Below are 22,209 nucleotides of genomic sequence, written 5' to 3' on the forward strand. Positions count from 1 at the left end.
TCCTAAAAACACGTTCAATAAACACAGATAGGGGTGATGCAGGCGAGAGGCACATCGTGGTGGCAGAGTTACTGCACTGTGTTAATTTGAAAACAGATGCCAGCATTAGCCCTGCAGAAAGAGAGGTTCAGGCAGTTCCTACATCCAAGTGGCCCCAGTGAGTTCCATGACAGCAGCAGGACCTTCATTTGTATTTTCAAAGCTGCCTGTTCCAGTGTTGGTAGCTGGAGCCGGACCACAGCTCTGTGACTCTGCTCCCTACACTGACCCCTGGTTTTTCTAAGCCTGGCTCGTAACTGCTGAGAATCTTTTTAGCCTCAACTGACAATTAACTATTTACTTTAAAGCATGGGGGGTTTTTTAATGTGAATTTCAACTCACAGTACTCGTTATTCCACAGGAAGAATAAAAACCTATAAATTGTGTCATGTAGGTCACGGATGCAATAACTCTAAGCCAACGTGGTCAACAGGGCTGTGCTGTGTGTGTCAGAGCATCTGCCCAGATCCCACAGGAGTGAAGAGAGGTCCTACCAGGCCATAGGAACACCTGGACCTATGGCTTAATTGTTGTCTGATCCAACTGAGAAATCCCAAAGCAGTGGGGAAGACCATCTATACATAAAAAGTGAATTTTGGTTATGGAAGGCCAGTGAGAACCCAAGATCAGACTGCAGAGATGATTTTCTCTCTCACTGCCCTTCCCAGCCCTGCAGGATTGCACTGAATTTCTTGGGTTCAACATAAAACCAAAAGCTGAGCCTTAATTTCTTCACCAGCTGTTGGCTTCTGCACGGCCATTCCCAGGAGCAGCAGATGCACCGTGGATCCCAGGTCAGCCCAGCTGAGAGCAGCCAGAGCAGCTCCAGAGCTCTGTATTGTTTGGACTCTGATTGTGGAATCACTCTCTGTGCAGTCTGTGGGTGGTGACTCGGGTGCTATAATTACCACTCTAATTACATTGGCACGTTTCCTTCTTGGCGAGCCCCGTGGAATTACAGTCCCGTTACCTGACCTGCCTTTCTGATAGTCCTACCACAGTGGGCTGGAGCATTTTGCTTTTGGTCTGGCCACAAGCTGGTAGGCTTAGTGTGACTTGGAAGGCCAGGAATGCCAAGGTAGGTTGTTTGTTTTTTTTTCCTGGAGCAAAACAAAACGTTGTCAAAGTCTGCTTTGACTGCAACTTTTACTTGCGGCTCCTTCATGAGGTGAGGAAGAGGAGGAGGAATGGAGGAAGCAGAACGCTGGAAGGATCTGGTACTTCAGAGGAGAAAGGACGAGCAAATCTTGCCTATCTTTAACTTCTGCCTCGTGTAACTGCATCACAAACACACAAAAAATGTGTGTGTCTGACAAATATGTCACCTGGGTCAAATTATTTACATTGGGCTTTGGCATTAATGTCAGAGCAGCGATTCTCATCTCCCCTGTAGATACTGCTTTGGATTTGGTGGGTTCAAAAACTCAAAACCATCCTGTGTTGCACATGGGACCCCTCTGGATTTGATGCTGCCCATTACTGAGCCCACGTTAACCTTGAATCACATCAAACAAAGAGAATGCTTTATGTGCCATGGGGTCTTCAGGTGGGGGACCCAGAAAACCCTTTTTTGCTCTCTCCTTTGCCAAAATCAAACAGGGCTTCTGCAGAAGAGCTGTGAGGAGTTTCCATGCTCCTCCAAGCTGGATGCCACACTGCAGCCCTGGGTTGGGAGCCAGAGCTGTGTCCCAGCAGGCCGTGGTCTGGATGAAACCAGAGACTCCACTGCAAATCTTTTGCAGATCCTTCTTCCCTTTACAGCACTCAGGGGGATTCGGTTTTGGTGACTTTGCTGAACAATTCTCTAAATCAAAGCTGCTTCTTGAAACTCTACTTTTTTTTTTTTTTTTTTCCTGATGGATTTTTCTCCCTGCTGATTTGGAGCCAACCTGGGAATAGGGGTGTCACAGGACGTTCAGCACTCCTCTGTGTCAGGCTGCTGCTGCCTGAGGTAGCCACTTCACTCGAGGAAATTATTTGAGGTTTTCTGAGAGCCTCTTGACAGTAGGTAAAGATTGTTTCAGCTTGTGGGAGTGCCAGCTAGAAGCCTCCATAACCTGAATGACGTGCAATGTCATAAAAACTCCTGCTAAAACTCACTCTGTCTGTGCAAGATGCTGATTCTGACGTCAGGGTCTGTCATTTCAGCCATCCCTGAGCAGCTCATGTGCATAAGAACTGGCAAGTTGGAGATGGCCTACAAGTATCTCCTAGCAGGAGACCCTTCCATGGATTATTTTAGCTAAGAATGTAACTCTCCATGCCTTGCAGATCTCTTCCCTGTTCTCTCAGGGCAGAAAAAAAAAATGTACTACTGTGAGAAAAAGGGAGAAATGGATGATTTTTTGGCCAAAGCTCTTCTGTGGTGACTAAGCAGACTGCAGTCTGATATGTCTCAGTCTGAACAGCCCCATTTTGATGAGCCTGTCACACATAATTACCAACAGAACTTCCAGTTTTTCTTTAGCTCGTGCAGTAGTCCCAGAAATCCTGACTGTTGGGCATTATCTGCCTTAGATGAGTTGTAATCTCATCACATTTTTGTTTATATCCACCAGTAATAGAAAACATGCATATCTTCAGTTTGACTTTAGGAATAAAGTAAATATATAATTCTGGCAAATTGTTTGGAATTATAGTTTAACAGCATCTGGTTCAGATATTCTGTAGTAAATTGTTGGCACAGGCATTGCCACATTTTTTTAATTATTATTATTATTATTATTTGAACCAAAATGTTCTCAGAAACATGTGTTTTTGGTCCAACTTCCATGTAATCCGTTTTATGACGGCCACAAAGCTGACGAAGTTTGAAACTTAAACTACCTGGGCAGAAGGGATTGTTTCTGGACACTCATTACACAGCTGATTAACTGAGGAATAAGCAATTCTGGCATGTAACCCGGCGTGTCAGTTGTTTTGGCTTTTTGTCTCAAGGAGTTGTCTTTCTTGAAATACCTCCCCAGGTACAATGTGTACATTCCACCCTGTTTTGCTCACAAATTACATACCTGTCTTTTATGTCAAGTCCAATAGAGCTGCACCAGGTTTTCTTATTCCACATTAAAAGTAACCAATTACTTGAGTAAATACCTGTTTTAAAAATATCTCAGAGTGGTTTCCTGTCGCTCTAAATACTGAAATATTCAGCAGCATTTCTGACTCCTATAAATCTTTCCAATAGTTCATATTTTATCAAAGAAGCCACATCAGCTTTAAACCTGTGCATAACTCATTGAGAACATTTCTCAGATACATTTTTACACAAGTAATCAGGAAGAGAATATGTGTCATTTTTAATATAATAAGCTTTGGCTTTTCATGCTTTTCATTTTCTGTGACTTTATTGTCAACTTCTGCTCATTCCCCATAAGAACTGGTTACCAGAAATTCAAAATCGATGATGAGAGGGGAAAAGTGGCTTAAAATACAACCCTTTGAAGCCTCCCAACAGACCTACATTTACTGAGCCTAACAGGTTCTCCAGTGTCGAATCCCATTTCAGTCACTGTCAGCAGCTTTATTCGCACCATCCGAGAACCAGCTTGTGGGAATTAAATCAACATGTTCCCAGAGCAGGTCCCACACCAGGAGGAACCAAGTCCAAGAGGCAGCTTCCCCCGATCTCCTGACCACGTTCCCAGCAGGGCTTTGCAGCTCTGGGCTGGCCTCGTAATGATGTGTCATTTGCAAGTCAGCACCTTGCACTAAGCCTCGAGGTGGGAAAATTACCCCAGAGAAGAGGCAACACTAAATTCCCCCGTCTTGCTTATTTTCCTCGAGTCTGATGAAATCCCACTGCGCTGCTGGGGCTGCGCAGCACAGCTCACTCTAACTCTGGTGTGAAATGTGTTTAGTCACAGATAGAAAGCCCGGAACGCAGACCTTGGCACACCTTCCCCACAGCATCCTCTTCCCTTTTGAAGTCATCGGCCTCTCTGCCCTTCAGAAGTGGGTGTGCTTGCTCTCTCCCTGTGTGCTGGAGCCTCTTGCACAGCATTCCTCAGCCTTCACCTGCCTGCAACGGCCTTGCAGGGACACAGCCCTCTTAATAGTCATGAGGGCAGCTCATCTCCCCAAAGACGCCAAACAATTAAATGCTTCCCATTTCAAGGCAGTTGCAAAACGCTCGTGCCACTGCTTGATCATATGAAGCCTCAATGGAGTTATGAAACACTCTTAAGAAAAGAAAAGCCTGTGTATGTTAACTAAAGGCAGCTCAGGGTGTATTCCTGAAAGCCAACAGGTGTTCAGAACTTCTGGAAGGAGTTATGATCCCCTCCGAGTGTTACTGCTCAAATGTGTCCTCAAACGCCTCGCAGCAGGGCACCGTCCTGCAGTCAGGCTCCTGTGTCCACACAAGCTCCCAGTGCTGGAGCAAAGTTGCAGTGCCTCTGGGATTCAGGCATCCCTGGAAACCAGCCCCTAAATCACTGGAATTGGTAACTATTCCATAAAATCACCTGGCAGCCCATCATGCTGCCAGGGAGCGAGTTACACCATGCTCCGAGAGACGCCAGATTTGCTGGAGCATGACCTGTGGATCCCTGACAGCACTGACCTCCAGAGTGCAGCCACAGCTCCCTGACTCCCTAAGGAAGGGCTGGATGGCACCAGGTCCTCTCAGCCCTGAGGAGTGACCTGGAGAGAGAGGAAAGCAGGGACACGCTGCAGCGCTGAGTGCCACCCGCTGCAGCTCTGAGTGCCACCCGCTGCCCAGCTCTGCTGAGCGGGAGGACATGGGAAATGCCCAACGTGCTGGCAGCCAGCAGATTTCTCCCCCAAAGTGACACGAGGAGGGGCTGTTTTAGGCATGGTTTTGGTAAGGAAAAGATGTTAAAATAACCTTGATTGCAGCAATTAATACAATATGGGCTGAAAAGAAGGAGCAGCCAGGGCTGCGGCGCTGGAAAGACACGCTCTGAGAAATCAGGAGACCTGACTGGAGGAATCAAGAAGAGGGAGGAACATGGGGTCTGGAGGATGGGGACTGTGCAGAATTCAAAAGTCCCAAGGGTAAAACACATCCAAAAATTTTAACTTTAAAAAGAGGCAGAAAGATTGATGAGGAGTGGCTGCAGGAGGACATCAGACTGAAAGCAGCAGGGAAACAGCATCACAAGAAAGCATCATTTGCCAGGCACCAGGAAAAAAAATACTTTTTAGAAATATAATACAAACTTGCTGGTTAGAAGCAGTGCATTGGCTGTTATCTCCTGCAACAGAGAAAAACTGCCATCCCTTAAATTCTCCTGCCTGAGTTCGACTCATTCAGCCCCCGGTGTTTCAACGCTCAAGCTAAGTTAGACCTAGCAAAGGCAGTTAAATAGCAAAACTCTTCAGCAGTATAAATAGTAAGAGAACAAGGACAAAAGAAGGGCCAGGCACTCCGGGTGAGGTACAAATGAAAAAGAAAAACCTATTCCTTTAATAGCCCTGCTGTCAGAAAAGGCAGAGCCCATCCCAGGGGCGCGGGGGCTTTGCAGCCATCCTCACTGGCACAGCCAACTCCTTAGAGGAAAGCTGCAAGTTGCAGTTCCGAAGGCAGCAGCATGTTGATAAAAGGGAATTTCCACACGAGCTTGGCACCGCCGTTAAGAATTTCAACCTTAAAAAAGACGTTGCGATGTCAAACCCTCCGCAAGGATAAAAAAAAAAAAATTAAAATAAAACTTCGCAGGGCTCAGCCCCGGCACACAAACCCCGTGGGCCTGAGACAAAACCGGGGGAGGCCGGGGCTGCCTGGGGGCTGCGATGGGGGTGTCAGGACGTGCCTGCTGGTGCGTAGCCGTGGAGCCATGGTCCTGCGGCGCGGTGTCACGTCCCGCCGAGGAGACCCTTGCTCGGGGAGGTGTGAGTGGATTTCCTCAAGTGCATTTTGACAGCTGTGAGGAAGCGGGCGGCAGCAGCAGCTGGAGACATTCCTAGCTGCGCCCCCCCGGCGGGACCCCCGCCCCCGGCACGGCAGAGCGCGCCCCGGCACTGCCGGGGGCTGGGGGGCTGCAGGGGAGGGGGCGGCAGGACCGCATGGGGCCGGCGGGGTCTGATGAAACATCTGATGTGCATTACGGCAGGGCAAGGGGAGACACGCTCGCCCCTCCCCAGCCAGCGCGGCACTTCTCATCACCTGCTACGGATTTTCCTACGTCGTGCCGTGGTGTGTGTGTCCCCCACCTCGATCCAGCTACCGGACAAAAGGGAGCAGCCAGAGCTGCTGGGCGGGGGTGGGGTCCGCAAGGGTGATGCTCTCCCCACGGTCTGAGTGGGGTTCTCCCCCCGTCCCTGTTCGCCCATCCGGGTGGGCACCCAGGGTACCACTTTCCCCCCTCAAGTGATGTATTTGGCCCAAATCCCCTCGCAGCAAGCAGGATTCAAAATCCCAGAGTTGGGGGAAGGGGGGGGGGGGGGGGGGGAGTGGAACCGAGGGAGTGGAAGGTTTCCAAGAAAGTCATTGCAATAGCTGCTTCAGAAAGGGAATTTTTTTTTCTTTGAAATCAAGTCTTGCCATGAGGCGGCAGTGCCGCAGGACGGCCGGCGCTGGCAGCCGGCTCCGGGCACGGGCACCCCGCTGCTCCTCGCGCAAGGCCAGGGCGGCTGGAGCGCCCCGAAGTTGCCCACGGAGGGCGTGGGGGGACCGGCCGCTGGCTGCCGCCGCCCTCCCAGGCGTGTCAAAATCCCGCTTTTTCACCTTTTTTTTTTTTTTAATATTATTTATTTTTTCCTGCTCTCCCTCCCCCCGCCCCGGCGGGTGCCGCTGCCCCTCGCAGCCCCATCCCCCGGCGCGGCGCGGGTGGGGCGGGGGGCGGGCGGCTGCAACCTGCCGGCGGGGCAGGGCCGGCCCCCGGCGGGCGGGCGGAGCGGGGCGGCGGCTGCCATTGGCCGCGGCGCGGAGCGACACCTGCTCGGCTCCCTCATGCGAGTGACACCGGGGCTCGGCGGGGATATTTGAGGCTCCCTCCGGCGCCGCCGCCGCCACTCCGCGCTCGCCGCCGCGCCGGGCACATGCGGTTCGCGGGGCCGCGGCGAGCAGCGCGCTGGGCCCGGGTGCGGCACCCCGCGGGGGAGGACGCGGCGGCGGCGGCGGGGGGAAGGCGCGACCATGTGCGCGGAGCTCGGCGGAAAGCTGGTGGCCCCGGCGCTGCTGCTGGCCCTGCTGCTGGCCAGCGCCCGGGCGGCCGCGGGCACTGAGGCCACGCACCCGCCGGAGGGGCCGCAGGACAGGACCCCGCAGCAGAAGGGGCGCCTGTCCCTGCAGAACACAGGTACGGCGGGGGGGCACCGGGCTGGCCGCAGCGTGTCCCCCTCCCCTCGCTGCTGCTGCTTCTGCCGCTGCTGCAGCCGCGTCGAGTTATGACAGGCGTTTTATTTCGCTGTCCGACTGTCAGGCGTAAATCATCGCAGGAAATCGGAGCTCGCTCCTAATTACCTTTAAAGCCCGGCTCTGCCAAGCACGTGTTGCCCGTGCCCAGCCGCGGCCCCGCGCCCGGCTCGCAGCGCGGCCGGAGCCCCGCGGAGATGCTGCGAGCCCGGCGAGGAGAAAGTTTCTCGGCGCAGCGTTGGGAAGCGGGTGGAGGGCCGGGGGCGGCCGGGAGGGTCCGGGGATGACCGGGGCTCTGCCTCCTCCGGAGGGAGCCGGGCAATGATGCAACGGGCCGGGGGTTTCTCTCCTCCTCTCCCGCCCCCCGCGCTCCCTCCCCCGGGCATTATCTGCCTAGGAAGAGAGAGTTGGGGCGTGCACTTGGCTGGATCGCTTCCCAGCCGTGCAAAGAGAGAGCGCGGGATCCAGACGCTTCCCTTCCCCCCCTCCCTTTCCCCCTTTTTTTTTTTTTCTTTTTTCTTTTTCTTTTTTTTTTTTTTTTTAACACTCTCCGTGCTGCGAGACGTGTTTAAACACACACGAGCAGGAATGCACGAATGCCCATTAGGGACTGCCACATGTGAATCACGGCACTGTGCAGTTCTCAGCACGCTGGAGCCAGGACATGTGATCCGGCAAAGGGTTTGCATCCGGATGCCAACACAAGCACCAGAGCCGCGCTCCCGGCCCCGAGCGCGCCCGGCTCCGCGCTCCGCAGCGCTCCACAAAGGGCTCCAGTGCCCCTTCCCCCCCAGCCCGGTGCGGCTGGGTTTGCGCAGCTTTCCCTCTGTGCCTCAGACAACCCCTGGATCCCACCCCTGTGCCGCCCCCAGATGTACTTCAGGGCAGGTAGAAGGGGAAAAAAAAAAAAAAAAGGTGGGGGGGAAAAATAGAAAAAGTGCGGCGGCAGTGATTTGGGTTTGGGCTGGTGGCGGGGGGGTCGTGAGAACTCCGGCAGGCTCCGCGTTTCCATCCGCGGCTCCTCGCTCTGCCTTGCAGCGGGTGGAAATTAGACCGAAAGTTGCTGTAAAGACTTGCAAATGGACCGCATGGCAGAGGGGGAGGCTGGGGATGGCTGAAACACGCTGCGGTTCCAGGGGGATTAGGCTGGCTCCCAAGGGCGAACTTTAATTAAAGGTACCACAGGGCACAGAGTACGGGAATTCTTAGCATCCTCAGTTCTGGTCTAAAAGCTGCCCCTGTTTAACTTTATCCCCAGGCTTTTTGAGCAACCACCTTCCCTCTGGCAGTACTACTACATCAATTTTTTTTTAAAGGACCAGAAGCTGTCATGTTAAGAATTAGATTTTTAGGTTGGTGGGGTTGGTTTGGTTTTGAGTTTTTTGGGGGGGTTTTTGTTTTGGTTTTTTTTTTTTGAAAGTGAGTATTAGACAGCATTTTTTTCAGTATTACATAACATCTGAAAGGGCAGAATAAACACATCTTTAACTGCTAGCTCCAGTACATCTATTTTATGTATTACACATAGAAATACAAATCTTTTCTATTGATTTCTGCATAGATGAGCGCACAGTTGCATTTTTATACAACTCCTGGTGTAAAGGACTTCACCTATCAGTGGGAGTTTTGCCATTAACTTGAGAGACATCCTGACAGGCAAAACCCAGCAGTCTGTAAAAAACCTTGTGCTAAATGACCAGAATCTTGCTCAAAGTACCAAAAATGAAAATTTTTGGCTGGCTGGGTCCTGGGCTTCTCATTTTGGCACTTAAATTTGCTGGGGGGGCTTCGCACAAGCCAGAGAGCAAAAATCACGCCTGTCCTTTGCTCCCGAGGAATTCAAGAGCATGGGACAGTTCTCAAGTGAAATAGCTTGACGTAAGCATAGTGGATTTGGCATTTACTTCTTGGATATCACTTTCATCGCGTAATACACCCAAGTTTTGGCCTAATTCCTGCGAAAAACGGGCACGATTAACCATTGTCACGCATTTTTCTCTCAAACTGACGTTGGTGGCAAAACAACTCTGTCTCTCTGCCCACCACCAGTTCCTGTGCAGAGTTCTCCAGATTAACTCTAACCAATACTTGTTTTAGCTGAAATCCAGCACTGCCTGGTAAATGCTGGCGATGTGGGATGTGGAGTGTTTGAATGCTTTGAGAACAATTCTTGCGAGATCCGAGGCTTACACGAGATCTGCATGACCTTCCTGCACAACGCTGGAAAATTCGATGCCCAGGTAACACGGGGAGATGTCCTACCTGTCTGCCTGCTTCTAACACACACTTGGCATGTACTGCAGCTCCTTAACACATCTTTGCGCCAAAAAATTCCCAGAGCTGGTCTACTTGCCGTGATTCACTGATTCACTAGGATTTTTTGGTTGAAAGGTCCAGAATCAGGACCTCAGGACAGTCATAAAGCAGCAAGCTGTCCTAGGAGACAGGCTGCCTGTAGCTGCAGCTCCCTGTATCCCTTCCACCTCCTGTACCCAGGATAACTCCAGCAGAACCCTTCATGGAGCCAAACATGGGTTTAAGAAACCTGGGCAGCTTAAGCCTCTCTACCATCTTTGTCCAAAGCCGACTGTGAGGTGCAACTTGGGCTCCCAATTCATTTAGAATTATCTCAGTATTTCCCAACGGGCAGTTACTAAAGTTGGCCCTCAAGACTTGCACACAACCAGCCCAGGCAACCTCCTAAAGCTGCTGTACTCAAGCAAGCCTTGGGTTCGAGCACTGACGTTAAAATACGTTACTTCCATGGCATGTGGCATTAAGTTTGTCTCCTTCATTTTCTCCCCAGACCATTTATGCATCATTGAGCCATCCTGTTATTATGTCTTGTAAACCTCCTCTCCCGTTTCAGAGCGGAGGGAAGGGAACATTCCGACAGGCCAGCGGCATTTGGCCCGACCAGGCAGCTTCCAGAATAAATTGACTAAAAGCACAAAGCACCAGCTACATGGCTCTGCCTAAAGTGTGGCACAAAGTGGAGCTGTCCTCAGAATCCAGCCTGTCCCATGAGGGCTGGTGGGACCACCCAGCAGGGAGCACTTTTTTGGAGTGCTGGAGCTTTAGGTTCAAATGCTCAAGGATGTAGGAAGGGCCTGGCTACTCATTAAAATGGGAATTGCTGCTTTTGTGGGTATCTGAAAACCTTCAACTTAATTTCCAAGCGGCTTCCAGAAAACGCTCGTTTATTTTTGCACAATATTTCTGTCAGTGGACAGAGCTGACCAAAGGAGTAGGGAAGGAAAGTTGGGAAGGCAGGGAATGGTGCCCGTGGAGGCTGAGAGCAGCCATTGATGCCAGATCCCCAGATACTGCTCATCAAACGCAGCCTGTCTCACATCCTGCCTGTCCCCAGTGCAGAGCAGGAGATTTAAACCCCTGGAGCTTTATTTAACATGAAGGTGACTTTAGCCTCTGCTATGACATGGCTTTTCACAGCTCCTCTCTGTATCATCCCCAGTTATTTCAAGCTGCATTAAATGACAAGACTAACACTGGTCATTTTCTGTTCTCTGCACTGAAACCTGAGAATTGATGTCAGTTTGGGTTTATATAAGAATTCTCTTTTTCACCCCTATTTGCCTGCTGTGCTGTGTTTGTTCCTAAAGGGAAGGGCAAGGGAGTGCCTTTGGTATGGGAAACAGGAGTGAAGCAGCTCTTTGATGAGCAAGGAGCATTTCTGGCTTGAAACAATTTGGGGACAACATCTGCTTGCAGGTCTGGGTAAATCTTATTTAGTGTCAGTGGAGCTGGGGCAGTGCACTCCTGGGATAAAGGGGAGCGAGGCTTTGGTCTTCATGGAGCACCTGCATGAAAGAACCTGAGGCTGATGAAGAGGTGGAAGCATTTCCATGGGCCTGTTCTCAGCAAAGGACAAGGAGTCTGAGCAGAGCTGTGGCTGCAGGGTCCACTAAAAGAGGAAAGGAAGGGATAGGTTTGATGCCCACCAAGCAACTGAGTGAAGGAGTCACACTGGTTAAAGAGATGCTGCTAAAGCAGCTTTCCTCCACCTTATTTTTTAGCTTCTTTGTGTGATTTTCTTAATCTCACTTAGAATTTCTTGCAACAGGCATGAAGAGACTGTAGGATTAATATGATGATGATGATGATTATGATTATTAGGGCTGATTTGAGTCCCTCTCTGACGAAGAAAATACTGATAGCTGGGGAATAGGTTAGGTGCATACAGATCATGCATGCATGTCCCTGAGTTTGCAAACTCATTTTAAAATTAAAAAAAACCCTGCAGTTACTGAATGGGTATCTGCTTGTGGTCCTGAGGAGCTCAGCCATGGCAGGATGCCCCCTCCTCTGTGTGAACCTGTTGTTCTGCCACCCTGGAAGCGAATTAATCCAGTGACTCCAGCACTGAATTACTTCAAGGTGCTTACTTCTGCTCTTTCCCTTGTTGGGCATTCAGCTGTTGGGGCAGAGGAAACCTCAGAGCAGCAGTGAGGAAGCCCTGGGTGTTTCAGATCCACTGGGATAGCAAAGCTGGGTAACTTGGCAGGGTCTTTAAGGGCAGAGAAACAGAGAAGAAGGGGAAAGCCATGAAGTGATATCCTTAGCTCTGTAATAACCCTTGACATTGTCCTGCAGAGAAGCAGCTGGCTGGGCATAAATCAGCTGCTGTGCTTAATGGACAGAAATACAGACCTACTCCATTTCTTTTCCTTCTCAGGGAAAATCCTTCATTAAAGACGCTCTGAAGTGTAAGGCTCATGCCTTGAGGCATAAATTCAGCTGCATCAGCCGTAAGTGCCCTGCCATTAAAGAGATGGTGTTCCAGTTACAGCGGGAGTGCTACCTGAAGCATGACCTCTGCTCTGCTGCCAAGGAGAACGTCCAGGTCATTGTGGAGATGATTCACTTCAAAGACCTGCTGCAGCATGAGTAAGTGCCTCCGTGCTGGTGCAGTCAGAGCGTGGGAGCTCCTTCCAGGAGTGCCAGTGGGCTGTGCATCTGCCCAAGAGCTGTTTCACCTCCTTCTGGCCTTAAGCACCTCTTGTTTTCCCATGTGCAGCACCAAGGTAAAGCTCTCTTTGCAGGGCCCCTTGAGGTTTGTGTACCTCAAGGGTGAGATGTGGCTGTGGAAGGAGGTGAAATGAGTTGGAGTTGGATGTGCCAGTCCCCTTGGTGCTCTGGCAAATACACCGTGGGTGCCTGCCATTTCCAGAGGCATCTCACAATGCTTTTTTTGTTTTCTGAGCTCAAAGGCATCATTTTGACCTCAGTATCCTGTTAGAGGTGACAACTAGAGAAGAGGGAAGAGGGTTTATGCAAAGTTGTCAGCAAGATGATAATTTCTTCTTTAAATACATACTTTGAAATGCCTTGTAGTTAATTGTCCCTGAAAGAGCTGCAGTCCCCCAGGTAATCTCCCATTCATCTTATTCTTTATTAATCTCAGATGCTTTTTAATAAAACATGGGGTTGTACAAAATGAAGGCACAAGTCAGATTTTTGAGGACTTCATTCCTCTGACTGGGAGCACAGCTGTCCTCCAAGGAATGGCAGGCACAAATCCTACTTGGAATTGATCAAAGCTGCTACATGACAGCAACAAACCAAGCACAAGCTCTTTGTACTGGCTCTTTGTGCACAAATGCAAAAATCAGAGCCTGTTTTTCTTGCAGGTGAACATCTCACTCCTGAAACAAGAAGGCTGAGCCACAGCCTGGCATCAGGCTTTACCTTAGAGCATCTTCCTACCACACCTCTGTGCCTTGATATTAGCACAGAAACTCGAATCCCAGCAGTCACGAGAGACAGATTTTTTTTGCAGAATCACTTCTTTGGGAATTTTGGCCTTGCGTTTTGCATTCCTCATGGCCCAAAGGAGCTCTAATTCCCTTAGTGCTGAAAACCACCCCCCACTAATATTTCAGCTGCAGTTGCAGAGAGATGCCTCAGTGCCAGTTTGCTCCCATAAATCCTGTGCTGTGGTTTGTTCCAGCTGCACATGGTGGCCTGAAAGCAAGGCCCTTTCCCTGGACATTCCTGAGGCTGGGATCAAAGGCATGGCTGGGGGCAGAGCTGCTGTGCCCAGGGCCACGGGCAGCATCCCACTGGCTGAGGGAGAAGTGCAGGGGGCTCCATCCTGCCCAGCAGCACCTCTCTGGGCACTGCCTGGGCTGTGTCAGCAGCTGTAAATTGGGTACTTGGCACCAATTAACCCCCCCATCATTTGGGGATGAAAAGAAGCGTGACAGCCAAAAGCCTGTCCGAGGAGGAGTGAGTGATCCTTATTTTATGAACAGGCTCAAGCAGGAATGCTCAGAGGCAGCTGCTTATTTCTGGGGAGCCGAGCTGGGGGGTTGTTGGTTGGAGAAGAGAGGGTCATTCAGCTGAACACCTATAATTTGCATGATCCATTTAGCGCTTCCTACGCTCCAGCATCTCCCGGAGTGGGAGCTCGGCTCTCCCATGCAGGACTCCCCAAATAGAACCAGCCAGCCTCCTCCCCTCCCCTAAATTTAGAGGCCATCTCTGAAGCTCTTGAACTAAGGAACTTGTTCGAGATCAATAGGCAAGTGTGGCAGAGCTGGAAATAAAATCACGTCTGCTGACTTGCAGCCTTGTGCTCAGTTCAGGTAGTCTGGTCAGGCCGGCTGAAATGCAGAAAGTAAAACAGGCGAGGAGAAATGGGCCAGTATTAATCCGCAGGGCTCTGGCAGGCTCTGAATACCTGAAATATTTGGCAGCTGAGCCACTTTTTAGTCATACCAGCGACCTTTTTTCTTACGAAGATTTCTGCAGAGGTTATGCCCAATTTCAAGAAGTCATTTCATGGCAGGGAGGGAGGTTTATGTCCTTTTGCTGGATCACTTTGTATGCAACGTGCTCAGCTCTCTCTTATCTCCTGCTTTACATTTAAAACAAAAACCCAAGAGCAGAGAAGCAAGTGGCAGCTCTCAGGCTTGTTCTCTGTTTGGCTCTGGCTGCTCTCTCCCGATGAGTGTTCGGAACGCGGTCGGGCAGCGAAGCCTCCTCCTGAGTCAGCTGTGGGGGTCAGGCTGATTTGCTATGGTGGAAGTGGTGACAGGCCTTGGCAGATTGGTCCCTGCTGCATTCCAAGTCACTTTTTTTTTTTTTTTTTTTTTTGAGCAGTAGGAACAATCCAACCATGGGAAATATTTTGAGATAGGGGGAATAGGTGGCTCTCCAAGATTAGCGATTCAAAATGAATTTAAGCGGTTGGTAAAGTCAGACACTGATCACAATCTGTTGGTTTTCCTCATCTCTTCTGTCTTAAGTTAATGAGAAGAGATTTAGACTTGTCCACAGGCACCAGAGCTGGTGGATGGGGTGCCCAGGAGGTGCAGCCCCACCACCCACCCCGTACAGCCACGACTGCTGGCCCTGGGCAGCTTTCCCCTTGTGCTGTGGCTGGTTCCTGCCATGGAAGATTTTTAAGCACGTCCTCCTGGGCCTGCAAGCAGCTGAGCAGTTGTGTCAATAGACAACATCAATATTGACCCACAAAACTTGTGACCACAAGTATTTTAAAATTGCTGCACTCGGTGACCTGTGGCTGAGAAGCCCAAGTGCCTGTGCTCGAGCTGCTGGTGCCTTGGGGACGCTCGGGGTGGGTGAGGAGCACAAAGGGGATTCAGCCAGGACGTGTTTTGAGGCCTTGTTCGGCTGGGAAAAGGTGGATACTGAAAGCTCCGTAAGGAAATGAAGAAATAAAGCTTGGTGTGGGAAGAAAAAAGTGCCACCAAAGTGGATTCCATTTGTCTGAGCTCTGTTCAGGCAGATCCTGGGTCCAGATAGGATCTTTCCTGTGATGGAGATCAACACCCAGTGCTCCAGAGATGATGAGGAAAGCCAGAGACTCTCTAGCTGAGTGAGAAAATGCCTCCCTCTTGCAGACTGGGCACTGGGGAATGCTCTGTACCTGCCATTCCCCCCCAGAGCCTGCTTGGTGAAGCTGATGGCTCTGGGCAGGAGCGAGTGTCCCCTGCCTGGTGTCCTGAGTAACAGAGATGGGCGGGCAGGGAAGGAGATGGAGGCAGAAAGTGTGAGACAGTTCTTCCACTTGCCAAGCAGGACCTCATCTGTTCTCTGGTGAACATTCCAGTTCTCCCAGAGTATCTCCAGGGGGGAGAGCAAGCAAGATCAATCCAGAGAGGCTTTGACAGGATGCCACCGTGCATTTCCTGCAGCGAAATGCCTGATTAGAATATGGGATTTTCCATAATTAACGTGGGCAGAATTGCTGCTGAGTCAGGGGGTGCCAGGGACTCACACCACTGGATTTGCTGTGCCCAGGGAGGGCGAGGCAGATTCTTCACCGATTCCCTGGGGTGGATTTTGACTTTTCTCTCGCTGCTCCCTTTCCCTCCAGGCCTTACGTTGACCTAGTGAACATCCTGCTCACCTGCGGCGAGGAGGTGAAAAAGGCAATAACGAGGAGCGTCCAGGCCCAGTGTGAACAGAACTGGGGAAGCCTCTGCTCCATCCTGAGCTTCTGCACCTCGGCCGTGCACGGGGACGCCGTCCTGGGAGCCGAGAGGAAGGTGGGGGAAGGCGGCAGGGCCGGTGCTGGCCGCGGGGACATGGTGGCCCACGCTGACCCCGAGCACAGGGAGAGCCCACGAGCAGCCAAGGGAGAGAGGGGTACCAAGGGCCACTCCAACGCCCGGGTCAAAGCTGGGGGCCACGCTCCCAAGGGCGCCCACGGGATCCTGGACCGGGCAGACGAACTGTCCGACTTCTCCGACATCCGGAGGTGAAAAGAGGCACCAGCTCCCCCTTCCCCCTCCCCGAAACCTCCTCCCCTGAGTTCCATCCTCCTGTCTATGGACATTCCAAAGCATTTCCCATTCAGAGGTCAAGCACAGGGCATTGCAAGATATCTATGGACCTCGGCATCAGTGTGTACATAGTAGCAAAGGGAGAGCAGTGGCAATGGGTTATCGATCCAGCAAACTCGGCGCTCGGGTGGCAAAATGTCTCCAGCTAAATTCTTTCCCCCTTTTTTGGTTTTTTTTTTTATGAAACGGACATCATCTGAAATTTAGGATCTTGTTGGGTTGGGTTTGGTTTTGGGGTTTTTGTTGTTGTTGTTTTTTAGGGTTTTTTTTTTCATTTGGGGTTTTTTTTCTCCCTTTGGTCTCCTTGGCAGGGGAGAAGGTTCCAAGCGGGCTCTGCCAGGCTGCATGTGGCTGCTTGTGGCTTAGCACCTCCAAAGGTTCAGGGCACAGCCTTACAGCAGATGGCTGAATTCCAGGGGGATTTGGTTTCTGCCTGTGGCTGGGAACGCCGGAGCTCAGGGCTCTCTGTGTGAAGCTCTCTAATGAAGGAGCTGCCCCGTCTCTGGCACAGGAACCGTGTGGTCTGGAGCTCCACCACTTTCTCTGAAAGCTTCACCGCTTTCCCTGAGCCGCTGTTCCCACCTGGGCGACGCTGCCTGGTTTTAAGTGCCCCCTGTTAGTTTTTAACAACTGCATAACTTGACACTTGCTGATCACAGAACCATACCCAGTCGCTTCAAAGGCAAGTAATCAGCTTCCAGACAAGGCAACGTGACTGTTAAGACTTGCACAGGGTGGAGGACCCCCAAAAGCATTCTCATGGACCTCTGAAAACCCTGTGCATATTCCCTGCTTCCATCTGCCCCCTCAGTGATACAGGTCTTCCACCCTTACAGCCCAAGCCTACAGGGGCAGGTGTGGGCTCAAGACAGCAAAGGACCCTATAAATCCCCAGATATTTAGTTCTTATCAGGGCTGCATTGAGGGCCCATCAGAAGCCTGCCTCTCCTTAGCAGTGTGGTGTGGTTTGCTGGGATGTGGAGCCCCACTCTAACCCGCCTATAGCTTGGTTTATCCAAATGCCAAAGACAAGGAGAGGGGATTGACTTGGGTTTTGTAATTCTGGTGCAGGTAACGACAACCAGTCTCCACAGAACGAGTTAGAAAAGGTGAAGAGTGTCAAGAGCTTATTGTCTTTAAGCAGTTTCAAGTGTGAATGAGGTGTTTGGCCATATCTCTCCTACCCCCTATGCAATTGTTATTCTCAGGTTGCAGCTCTGCAATCCTATCTTCCCAGATATTGTACTGGAAGTGGAGGCTGCAGCACCCACAGGGACTGGAGGGTGAGCTCTCAGCTTCCTCTAGAGGAAAAATGGGAGGTTTTCTTAGAAAGTGGGAATCACACTGGGGATTGGAGCCTTCTCGTTGGGAAAGTTTGGGAGGAAAGCTGTGGGGGCAGGAAGGCAGCTCAGCAGAGACAGAACGTACCCATGAACTACCGTACGTCTTGCTGCATGGTGGGAAGGAGCTGCATAAACAGGAGAGGAGGGTGTTGGAATTTGGCTACAATTTCCAACTCAGATTTCAGTTCCTGCTAAGTGAGCACGGCTCCTAATAGCTACATTCAGGGTTTAATGCAGGGATCCACCCGCAGAACTTGGAGGCACCGCTTTAAATAGCGACCACGTAGGAGGCAAGAGGGGACAGCTGAGTTGAAAAGGTGTCTCTGTGATCACCAGGTCTTTGCTCAGAGGCCTGGCCTCGATCCTGCCCGATTTTAGCAAAGTTCTGTGATGAAATTTTCGTTTGGTTTCAGTGGGCAGAGCTGGGATCAGGCCAGGTGCTGTAGCAGCAGAGACCACGGTGATGGTGCAGTGAGCGTGGCATCTGCCCCGTGGGGCTGGTGACAGCTCAGCCCCCCTGGGGCACCCAGGCTGCCCCACAGAGCACCCTGCTTTGGGCCTGACTCTCTTGGCCACCTCCTCTGCTCCAAAATCCTGCTGGTGGTGCCCTAAGAAGGTTTCTGGCACGTGCCTCCGTGGGTTTCCTGCAAGTGTCCTCTCCCCCTTGGCGGCACAGAATGACCACGAAGAACAAGCTCAAACCAAAAAGACAATCCAAGCATTTTAGCACAAAAAATAAAAAATTTAAAAAAAAATTAAAAAAAAAAAGCTAACACAAACCAGAAACAACAACTTGCTACCAATGTTCTTGCATTGAACTAAAATAAGATCCCTCTGTCATTAGAGGTCTTGATTTATCAATGGGAACCAAACAGAGATCTACATCTTTGAATGTCTCAGTCAACATATCACCTCAGCATGCATACAGTTTTATTTATATTCATTGGTTCTGTGGGGAAAATTGTGTATTCCCCTTGTTTAGTCAGTGAAAATTGGGGAGGGGAGGGTGGGGACAAGCTGTGGGTGGGAGGGATTTTTGTATAAGGCATCATTTTTTTTTTTCCTCTGTGTGTGAAGATTTTATGTGTTCATCTACTGATTCCACATATGCTATTATTGTAAATATTTAACATTTCTATTTATTATAGTGTCCCCATTTAAAAAAAAGAACACTGCTGGCTATGATAATTTAAACGTATGTCATGACCTGTGTTGTATATATTCATGCCACTAGTATGGTTTTTTTATGTTTAAAGCTGCGTAAATATAGTTTTATACAGTTCCATAATGTTATTGACAGCATAAATCATTTATTTATTGTTAAACCTTTCTTTCATATCTAACAGATAGGGTGTGTTTTACCTGAGATTATTTTATTGTGACATCTACATAGCCTTAATTCTTTATAAAAAAAAAAAAGGAGAAAAAAAAAAGTCCATTTAGATACTGTATGATGCTTTAATTAACATTCCTTATGAACTTGCTGTTCATGAAGGAGGTTTAGCTTAAAAGCCAAGGTATGAATGTTTCCTTTATGCTTTGCATCTGGAATGAGCCTTGTTCTGGAATGAAAATACTGCGAGAGAAGCAAAACGCCTACAGGAAAAAAGATAGCAGTAAACCCTGGAAAATGCTGTCCTAACTTACAGTGCTGAACTAAAAGGAGAAAAATAAAATGAAATAAATAAATAAAAGACAAACTGTCCTTAATTCCAAATCTCTGGGAGAAAAAAGCATACTAGTTTTATCTCGTGTAGAGTTTGCAGCCAAATAAGCTTGTAAATAAAGAAAATGCATATGGCTTTAGACAAAGCTCTGTACCTTTCACACACTATTATTTTCCTTAAACACTAATAAATGTTTTGAATAAGTCTGTGGCTGGGTTTTGTGGAGCTGGAATTTCAGCTGCTGTGAGATAAGGGGTAGGAAAAGCCCTCTGAAGCTGAGCCAGCAGCTGCAGCCAAGGAGGGCTGAGGTGACTTGGCTGCTCGTCCCCCCCAGCCAGGCGGTGGCAGAGGGACATGGGGACAGAGCCAACCCCCCCTGAGCAGGGCACAAGCTTCGTGTGCCATTCCCCAGGAGAGGGAGACCTCCCTGCTGATCTGGGACTCGGAAGCTTGGTTTGAGGCTGGAAGGGAGATGCAGAATCAGCTTCGGGGTGAGAAGCAGGGAGCAGGAGCTCCTGCAGTTCTCCAGCCCAGAGAAAGCTCCTTCAGGAGGTTTGGATCAGCGGGTGGAGGTTGGGGCAGGAGCAGGGCTGCAGCTCCCGGGGGTTTCTCCTCCCTGCCCTGGTGATGCCAGGTTCCCAAAGCCTCGGGAGCTCACACCGAGCTCAGCCAGGCTGGCTTCAGGCACAGCCCAGCATCCCTGAGTGCATCCCAGAGGAGCCAGGGAGGGGATCTGTGGCTGACCACAGCACCTGCCTGTGGCCAAGGTGTTGGCAGCCCCCGAAGCCCCAAGTGCTGGATTCCAGCCAGACCCATTAGCAAATACAGCAGCAAGCCTTTCTGCAAGCTGCAAGAGCTGATAAGATTGGTCCTGCACGTACGAGAGACTCAGCTCATGTCACACAGCCAGTTACCCCTTCAAGATTTTACCCTAAAACCAGAGGACATCTATTTTCACTCCGCACTGGCAGCTATTAATAACCTATCAGTAAGCACCAGCCAGTGGCTCTGTACAGGGATATCGCAGGAGCTGGAATTCTTAAATCAGATATTGAAGTCTTAGATGCTTACTGGAGTTTCAGCAAAGGAGAAAAGCAAAATCCTAAGGTTTACAAAAAGCAAGCTGCAGAAACAGCCCTTTGTGTTGTCTCCAAAGTCATTTTCATACCGTGTCGGGGTGTAGGCAGCAAAGGGATGGGGAAATTATGAGAAAGCACCTCAGAACATAAAACACGGATTTTTTTATTTATTTTAAGGCTGCTTGCATGAAAAAGCACATTTTAACACTCCTTCTGTGGGGTTTAAAAATAACTAATCCAGTTGAAGCCTTTGGATGAGATGGGCTTCACAAGCCTAAATGTGATTTGCAGCAATGTAGGACCTGTAGCATTTCTTTGCCTGTAGGTGCAGCAGCTCTTTATAATCCTGTCATGGACTGTCAAACACCAACGGGAGAGTGCACCCTGCCAGCAGAGCTGTCACAGAGTTTGGTGGGATGTGAGCTCAGACCAACCTGCAGCCAAGGAATAGCTTGTGCTGGACCCTTCACTGCCATTCAGCATCCCAGTGCTTTTTTTTTATTATTTTGCAGGAGCTGCTCCTCACCATGGCTGCGATGCAGCTGAGGTAGCTGCATTCTGCCTCTAACCATCCTCCCCACAATTTCGACCAAAAAAAGTTATTTTTTGTCTCCTAACGTGAAAAATGGTGAGGCTGCATCCTGCTCCCAAAAGTGGCGAACCATAGTGATGGAGAAACGACCCCCAGCTCCCCTTAGGGCATCACGTCTCACAAAATAGCACAGTCAGTAACAGTGCTGACATTAAAAAGTGCAGAAGCACAGGGAGAAAAAGAAACACTAAAACAGACTGCAGAGCAAGGATTCTGCATTGCACAACCCACTAAAATATGTTTAATACCAGCTACAAGTCTGCTTCGAGGCTGGAGTGATCTTAGTTCCATTTGTTCCGAGCCCCTTTACAAGTGAGGTGAGGAAAACCAAATCCAGAAAATTCAAACTGCAAATGCACATCCACAGCCAGCTGAGCAAACCCCCCTGAGCATTCATACTTGTGATCCATTTGGACTTATCCTCTTTACGGGCTCCCCTGCCTTGCCTCCCAAAAGAACAAAATTAATTCCAGATATTGGCTTGCTCAGGCATACCAAAACATTTACAAACGTATATGGCAATTTGCATATGTCAGCCCACACGGTGAGCTGAGTCAGAGCTGCTGCCAGCGCTCCTGCCTGCTCTTCCCAGGCTCCCAGGTACTGCCCTTCCCTCTCCTCCTTCGCCTGGAGATGCCAGCAGGGCCCAGGCAGCTCCAGAGCAGCTCCGTGCTGCGTCACGCCTGAGGAATCCATCCCAGCCATCTTCCCAGGTGAGGGAATGGTTAAAGGCTTGCTGGGAAGCCTCTCAGCAGAGCATTTTTAAAGCTATTTCCTGACATCTCACCAGAAACACAAATCCCACTCAGTTTTCACTGCTAGTTCTGTTCGTGTTTCCATGCTCCCCTCGGAGACTCTCGCAGGAAAGGCTTCTCTCACACCTGCTCCAGGCACAAATTTTCCTGCCTGTTCCCCCAGGGACGAGTTCAGCACACCTCCAGCCTTGAGCAAAGCCTGAGCCACGGTGGGCAGCTGCCCTGTGAGCAGCCAGAAGGGGATTTTGGAGAGGGGATGCCCGGGGGTGCAGCTGGACCCCCCCAGAGGCAGGAGTTCCACTGGTGCCTCCCAAAGCCTTTCCCAGGTCCTTCCTGCAGCACCAGCACCAACAGGTCCTGGCATGGGGCTGGGGCTAAGCAGAACCTCATAATTAATGAAACCCTCACCTTTTTTGTTGCTGTAAGTTTTCTATAGGGGAAGAACCTCCCAGCCAGGGGGAGCATTGCGTTTTGAAATGAAAACCCGGTGTCTTTCCTGACTGGGAATGTGAAATGGGGACTCGAGGGTTAGAGACATGTCAAATTCTGGGAGGCTGCAGGGGCTGAGAATTCCTATCTCCA

The 22,209-nt window shown here is 50.3% G+C and overlaps 1 protein-coding gene across 1 annotated transcript; it reads left to right on the plus strand.

Annotated features, from left to right (window-relative positions):
• Positions 1-6,555: 6,555 nt before the first annotated feature.
• STC2 (stanniocalcin 2) lies at positions 6,556-18,512 on the plus strand. The gene is made up of 4 exons (XM_084215905.1): positions 6,556-7,301; positions 9,455-9,597; positions 12,054-12,265; positions 15,723-18,512. Exons 1-4 carry the CDS (start codon positions 7,139-7,141, stop codon positions 16,108-16,110), a joined length of 906 nt encoding a protein of 301 aa, XP_084072031.1. The 5' UTR covers positions 6,556-7,138; the 3' UTR covers positions 16,111-18,512.
• Positions 18,513-22,209: the final 3,697 nt, after the last annotated feature.

The sequence above is a fragment of the Fringilla coelebs genome (genome assembly GCF_963513975.1).
Source record: "Fringilla coelebs genome assembly, chromosome: 15".
Lineage (NCBI taxonomy): Eukaryota > Metazoa > Chordata > Aves > Passeriformes > Fringillidae > Fringilla > Fringilla coelebs.

Coding starts and splice junctions, on each gene's coding strand:
- STC2 (XM_084215905.1), top strand. CDS start 7,139: ATGTGCGCGGAGCTCGGCGGAAAGCTGGTGGCCCCGGCGCTGCTGCTG. Junction 7,302..9,454: donor CCTGTCCCTGCAGAACACAG/GTACGGCGGGGG, acceptor TACTTGTTTTAG/CTGAAATCCAGCACTGCCTG. Junction 12,266..15,722: donor AAAGACCTGCTGCAGCATGA/GTAAGTGCCTCC, acceptor CTTTCCCTCCAG/GCCTTACGTTGACCTAGTGA.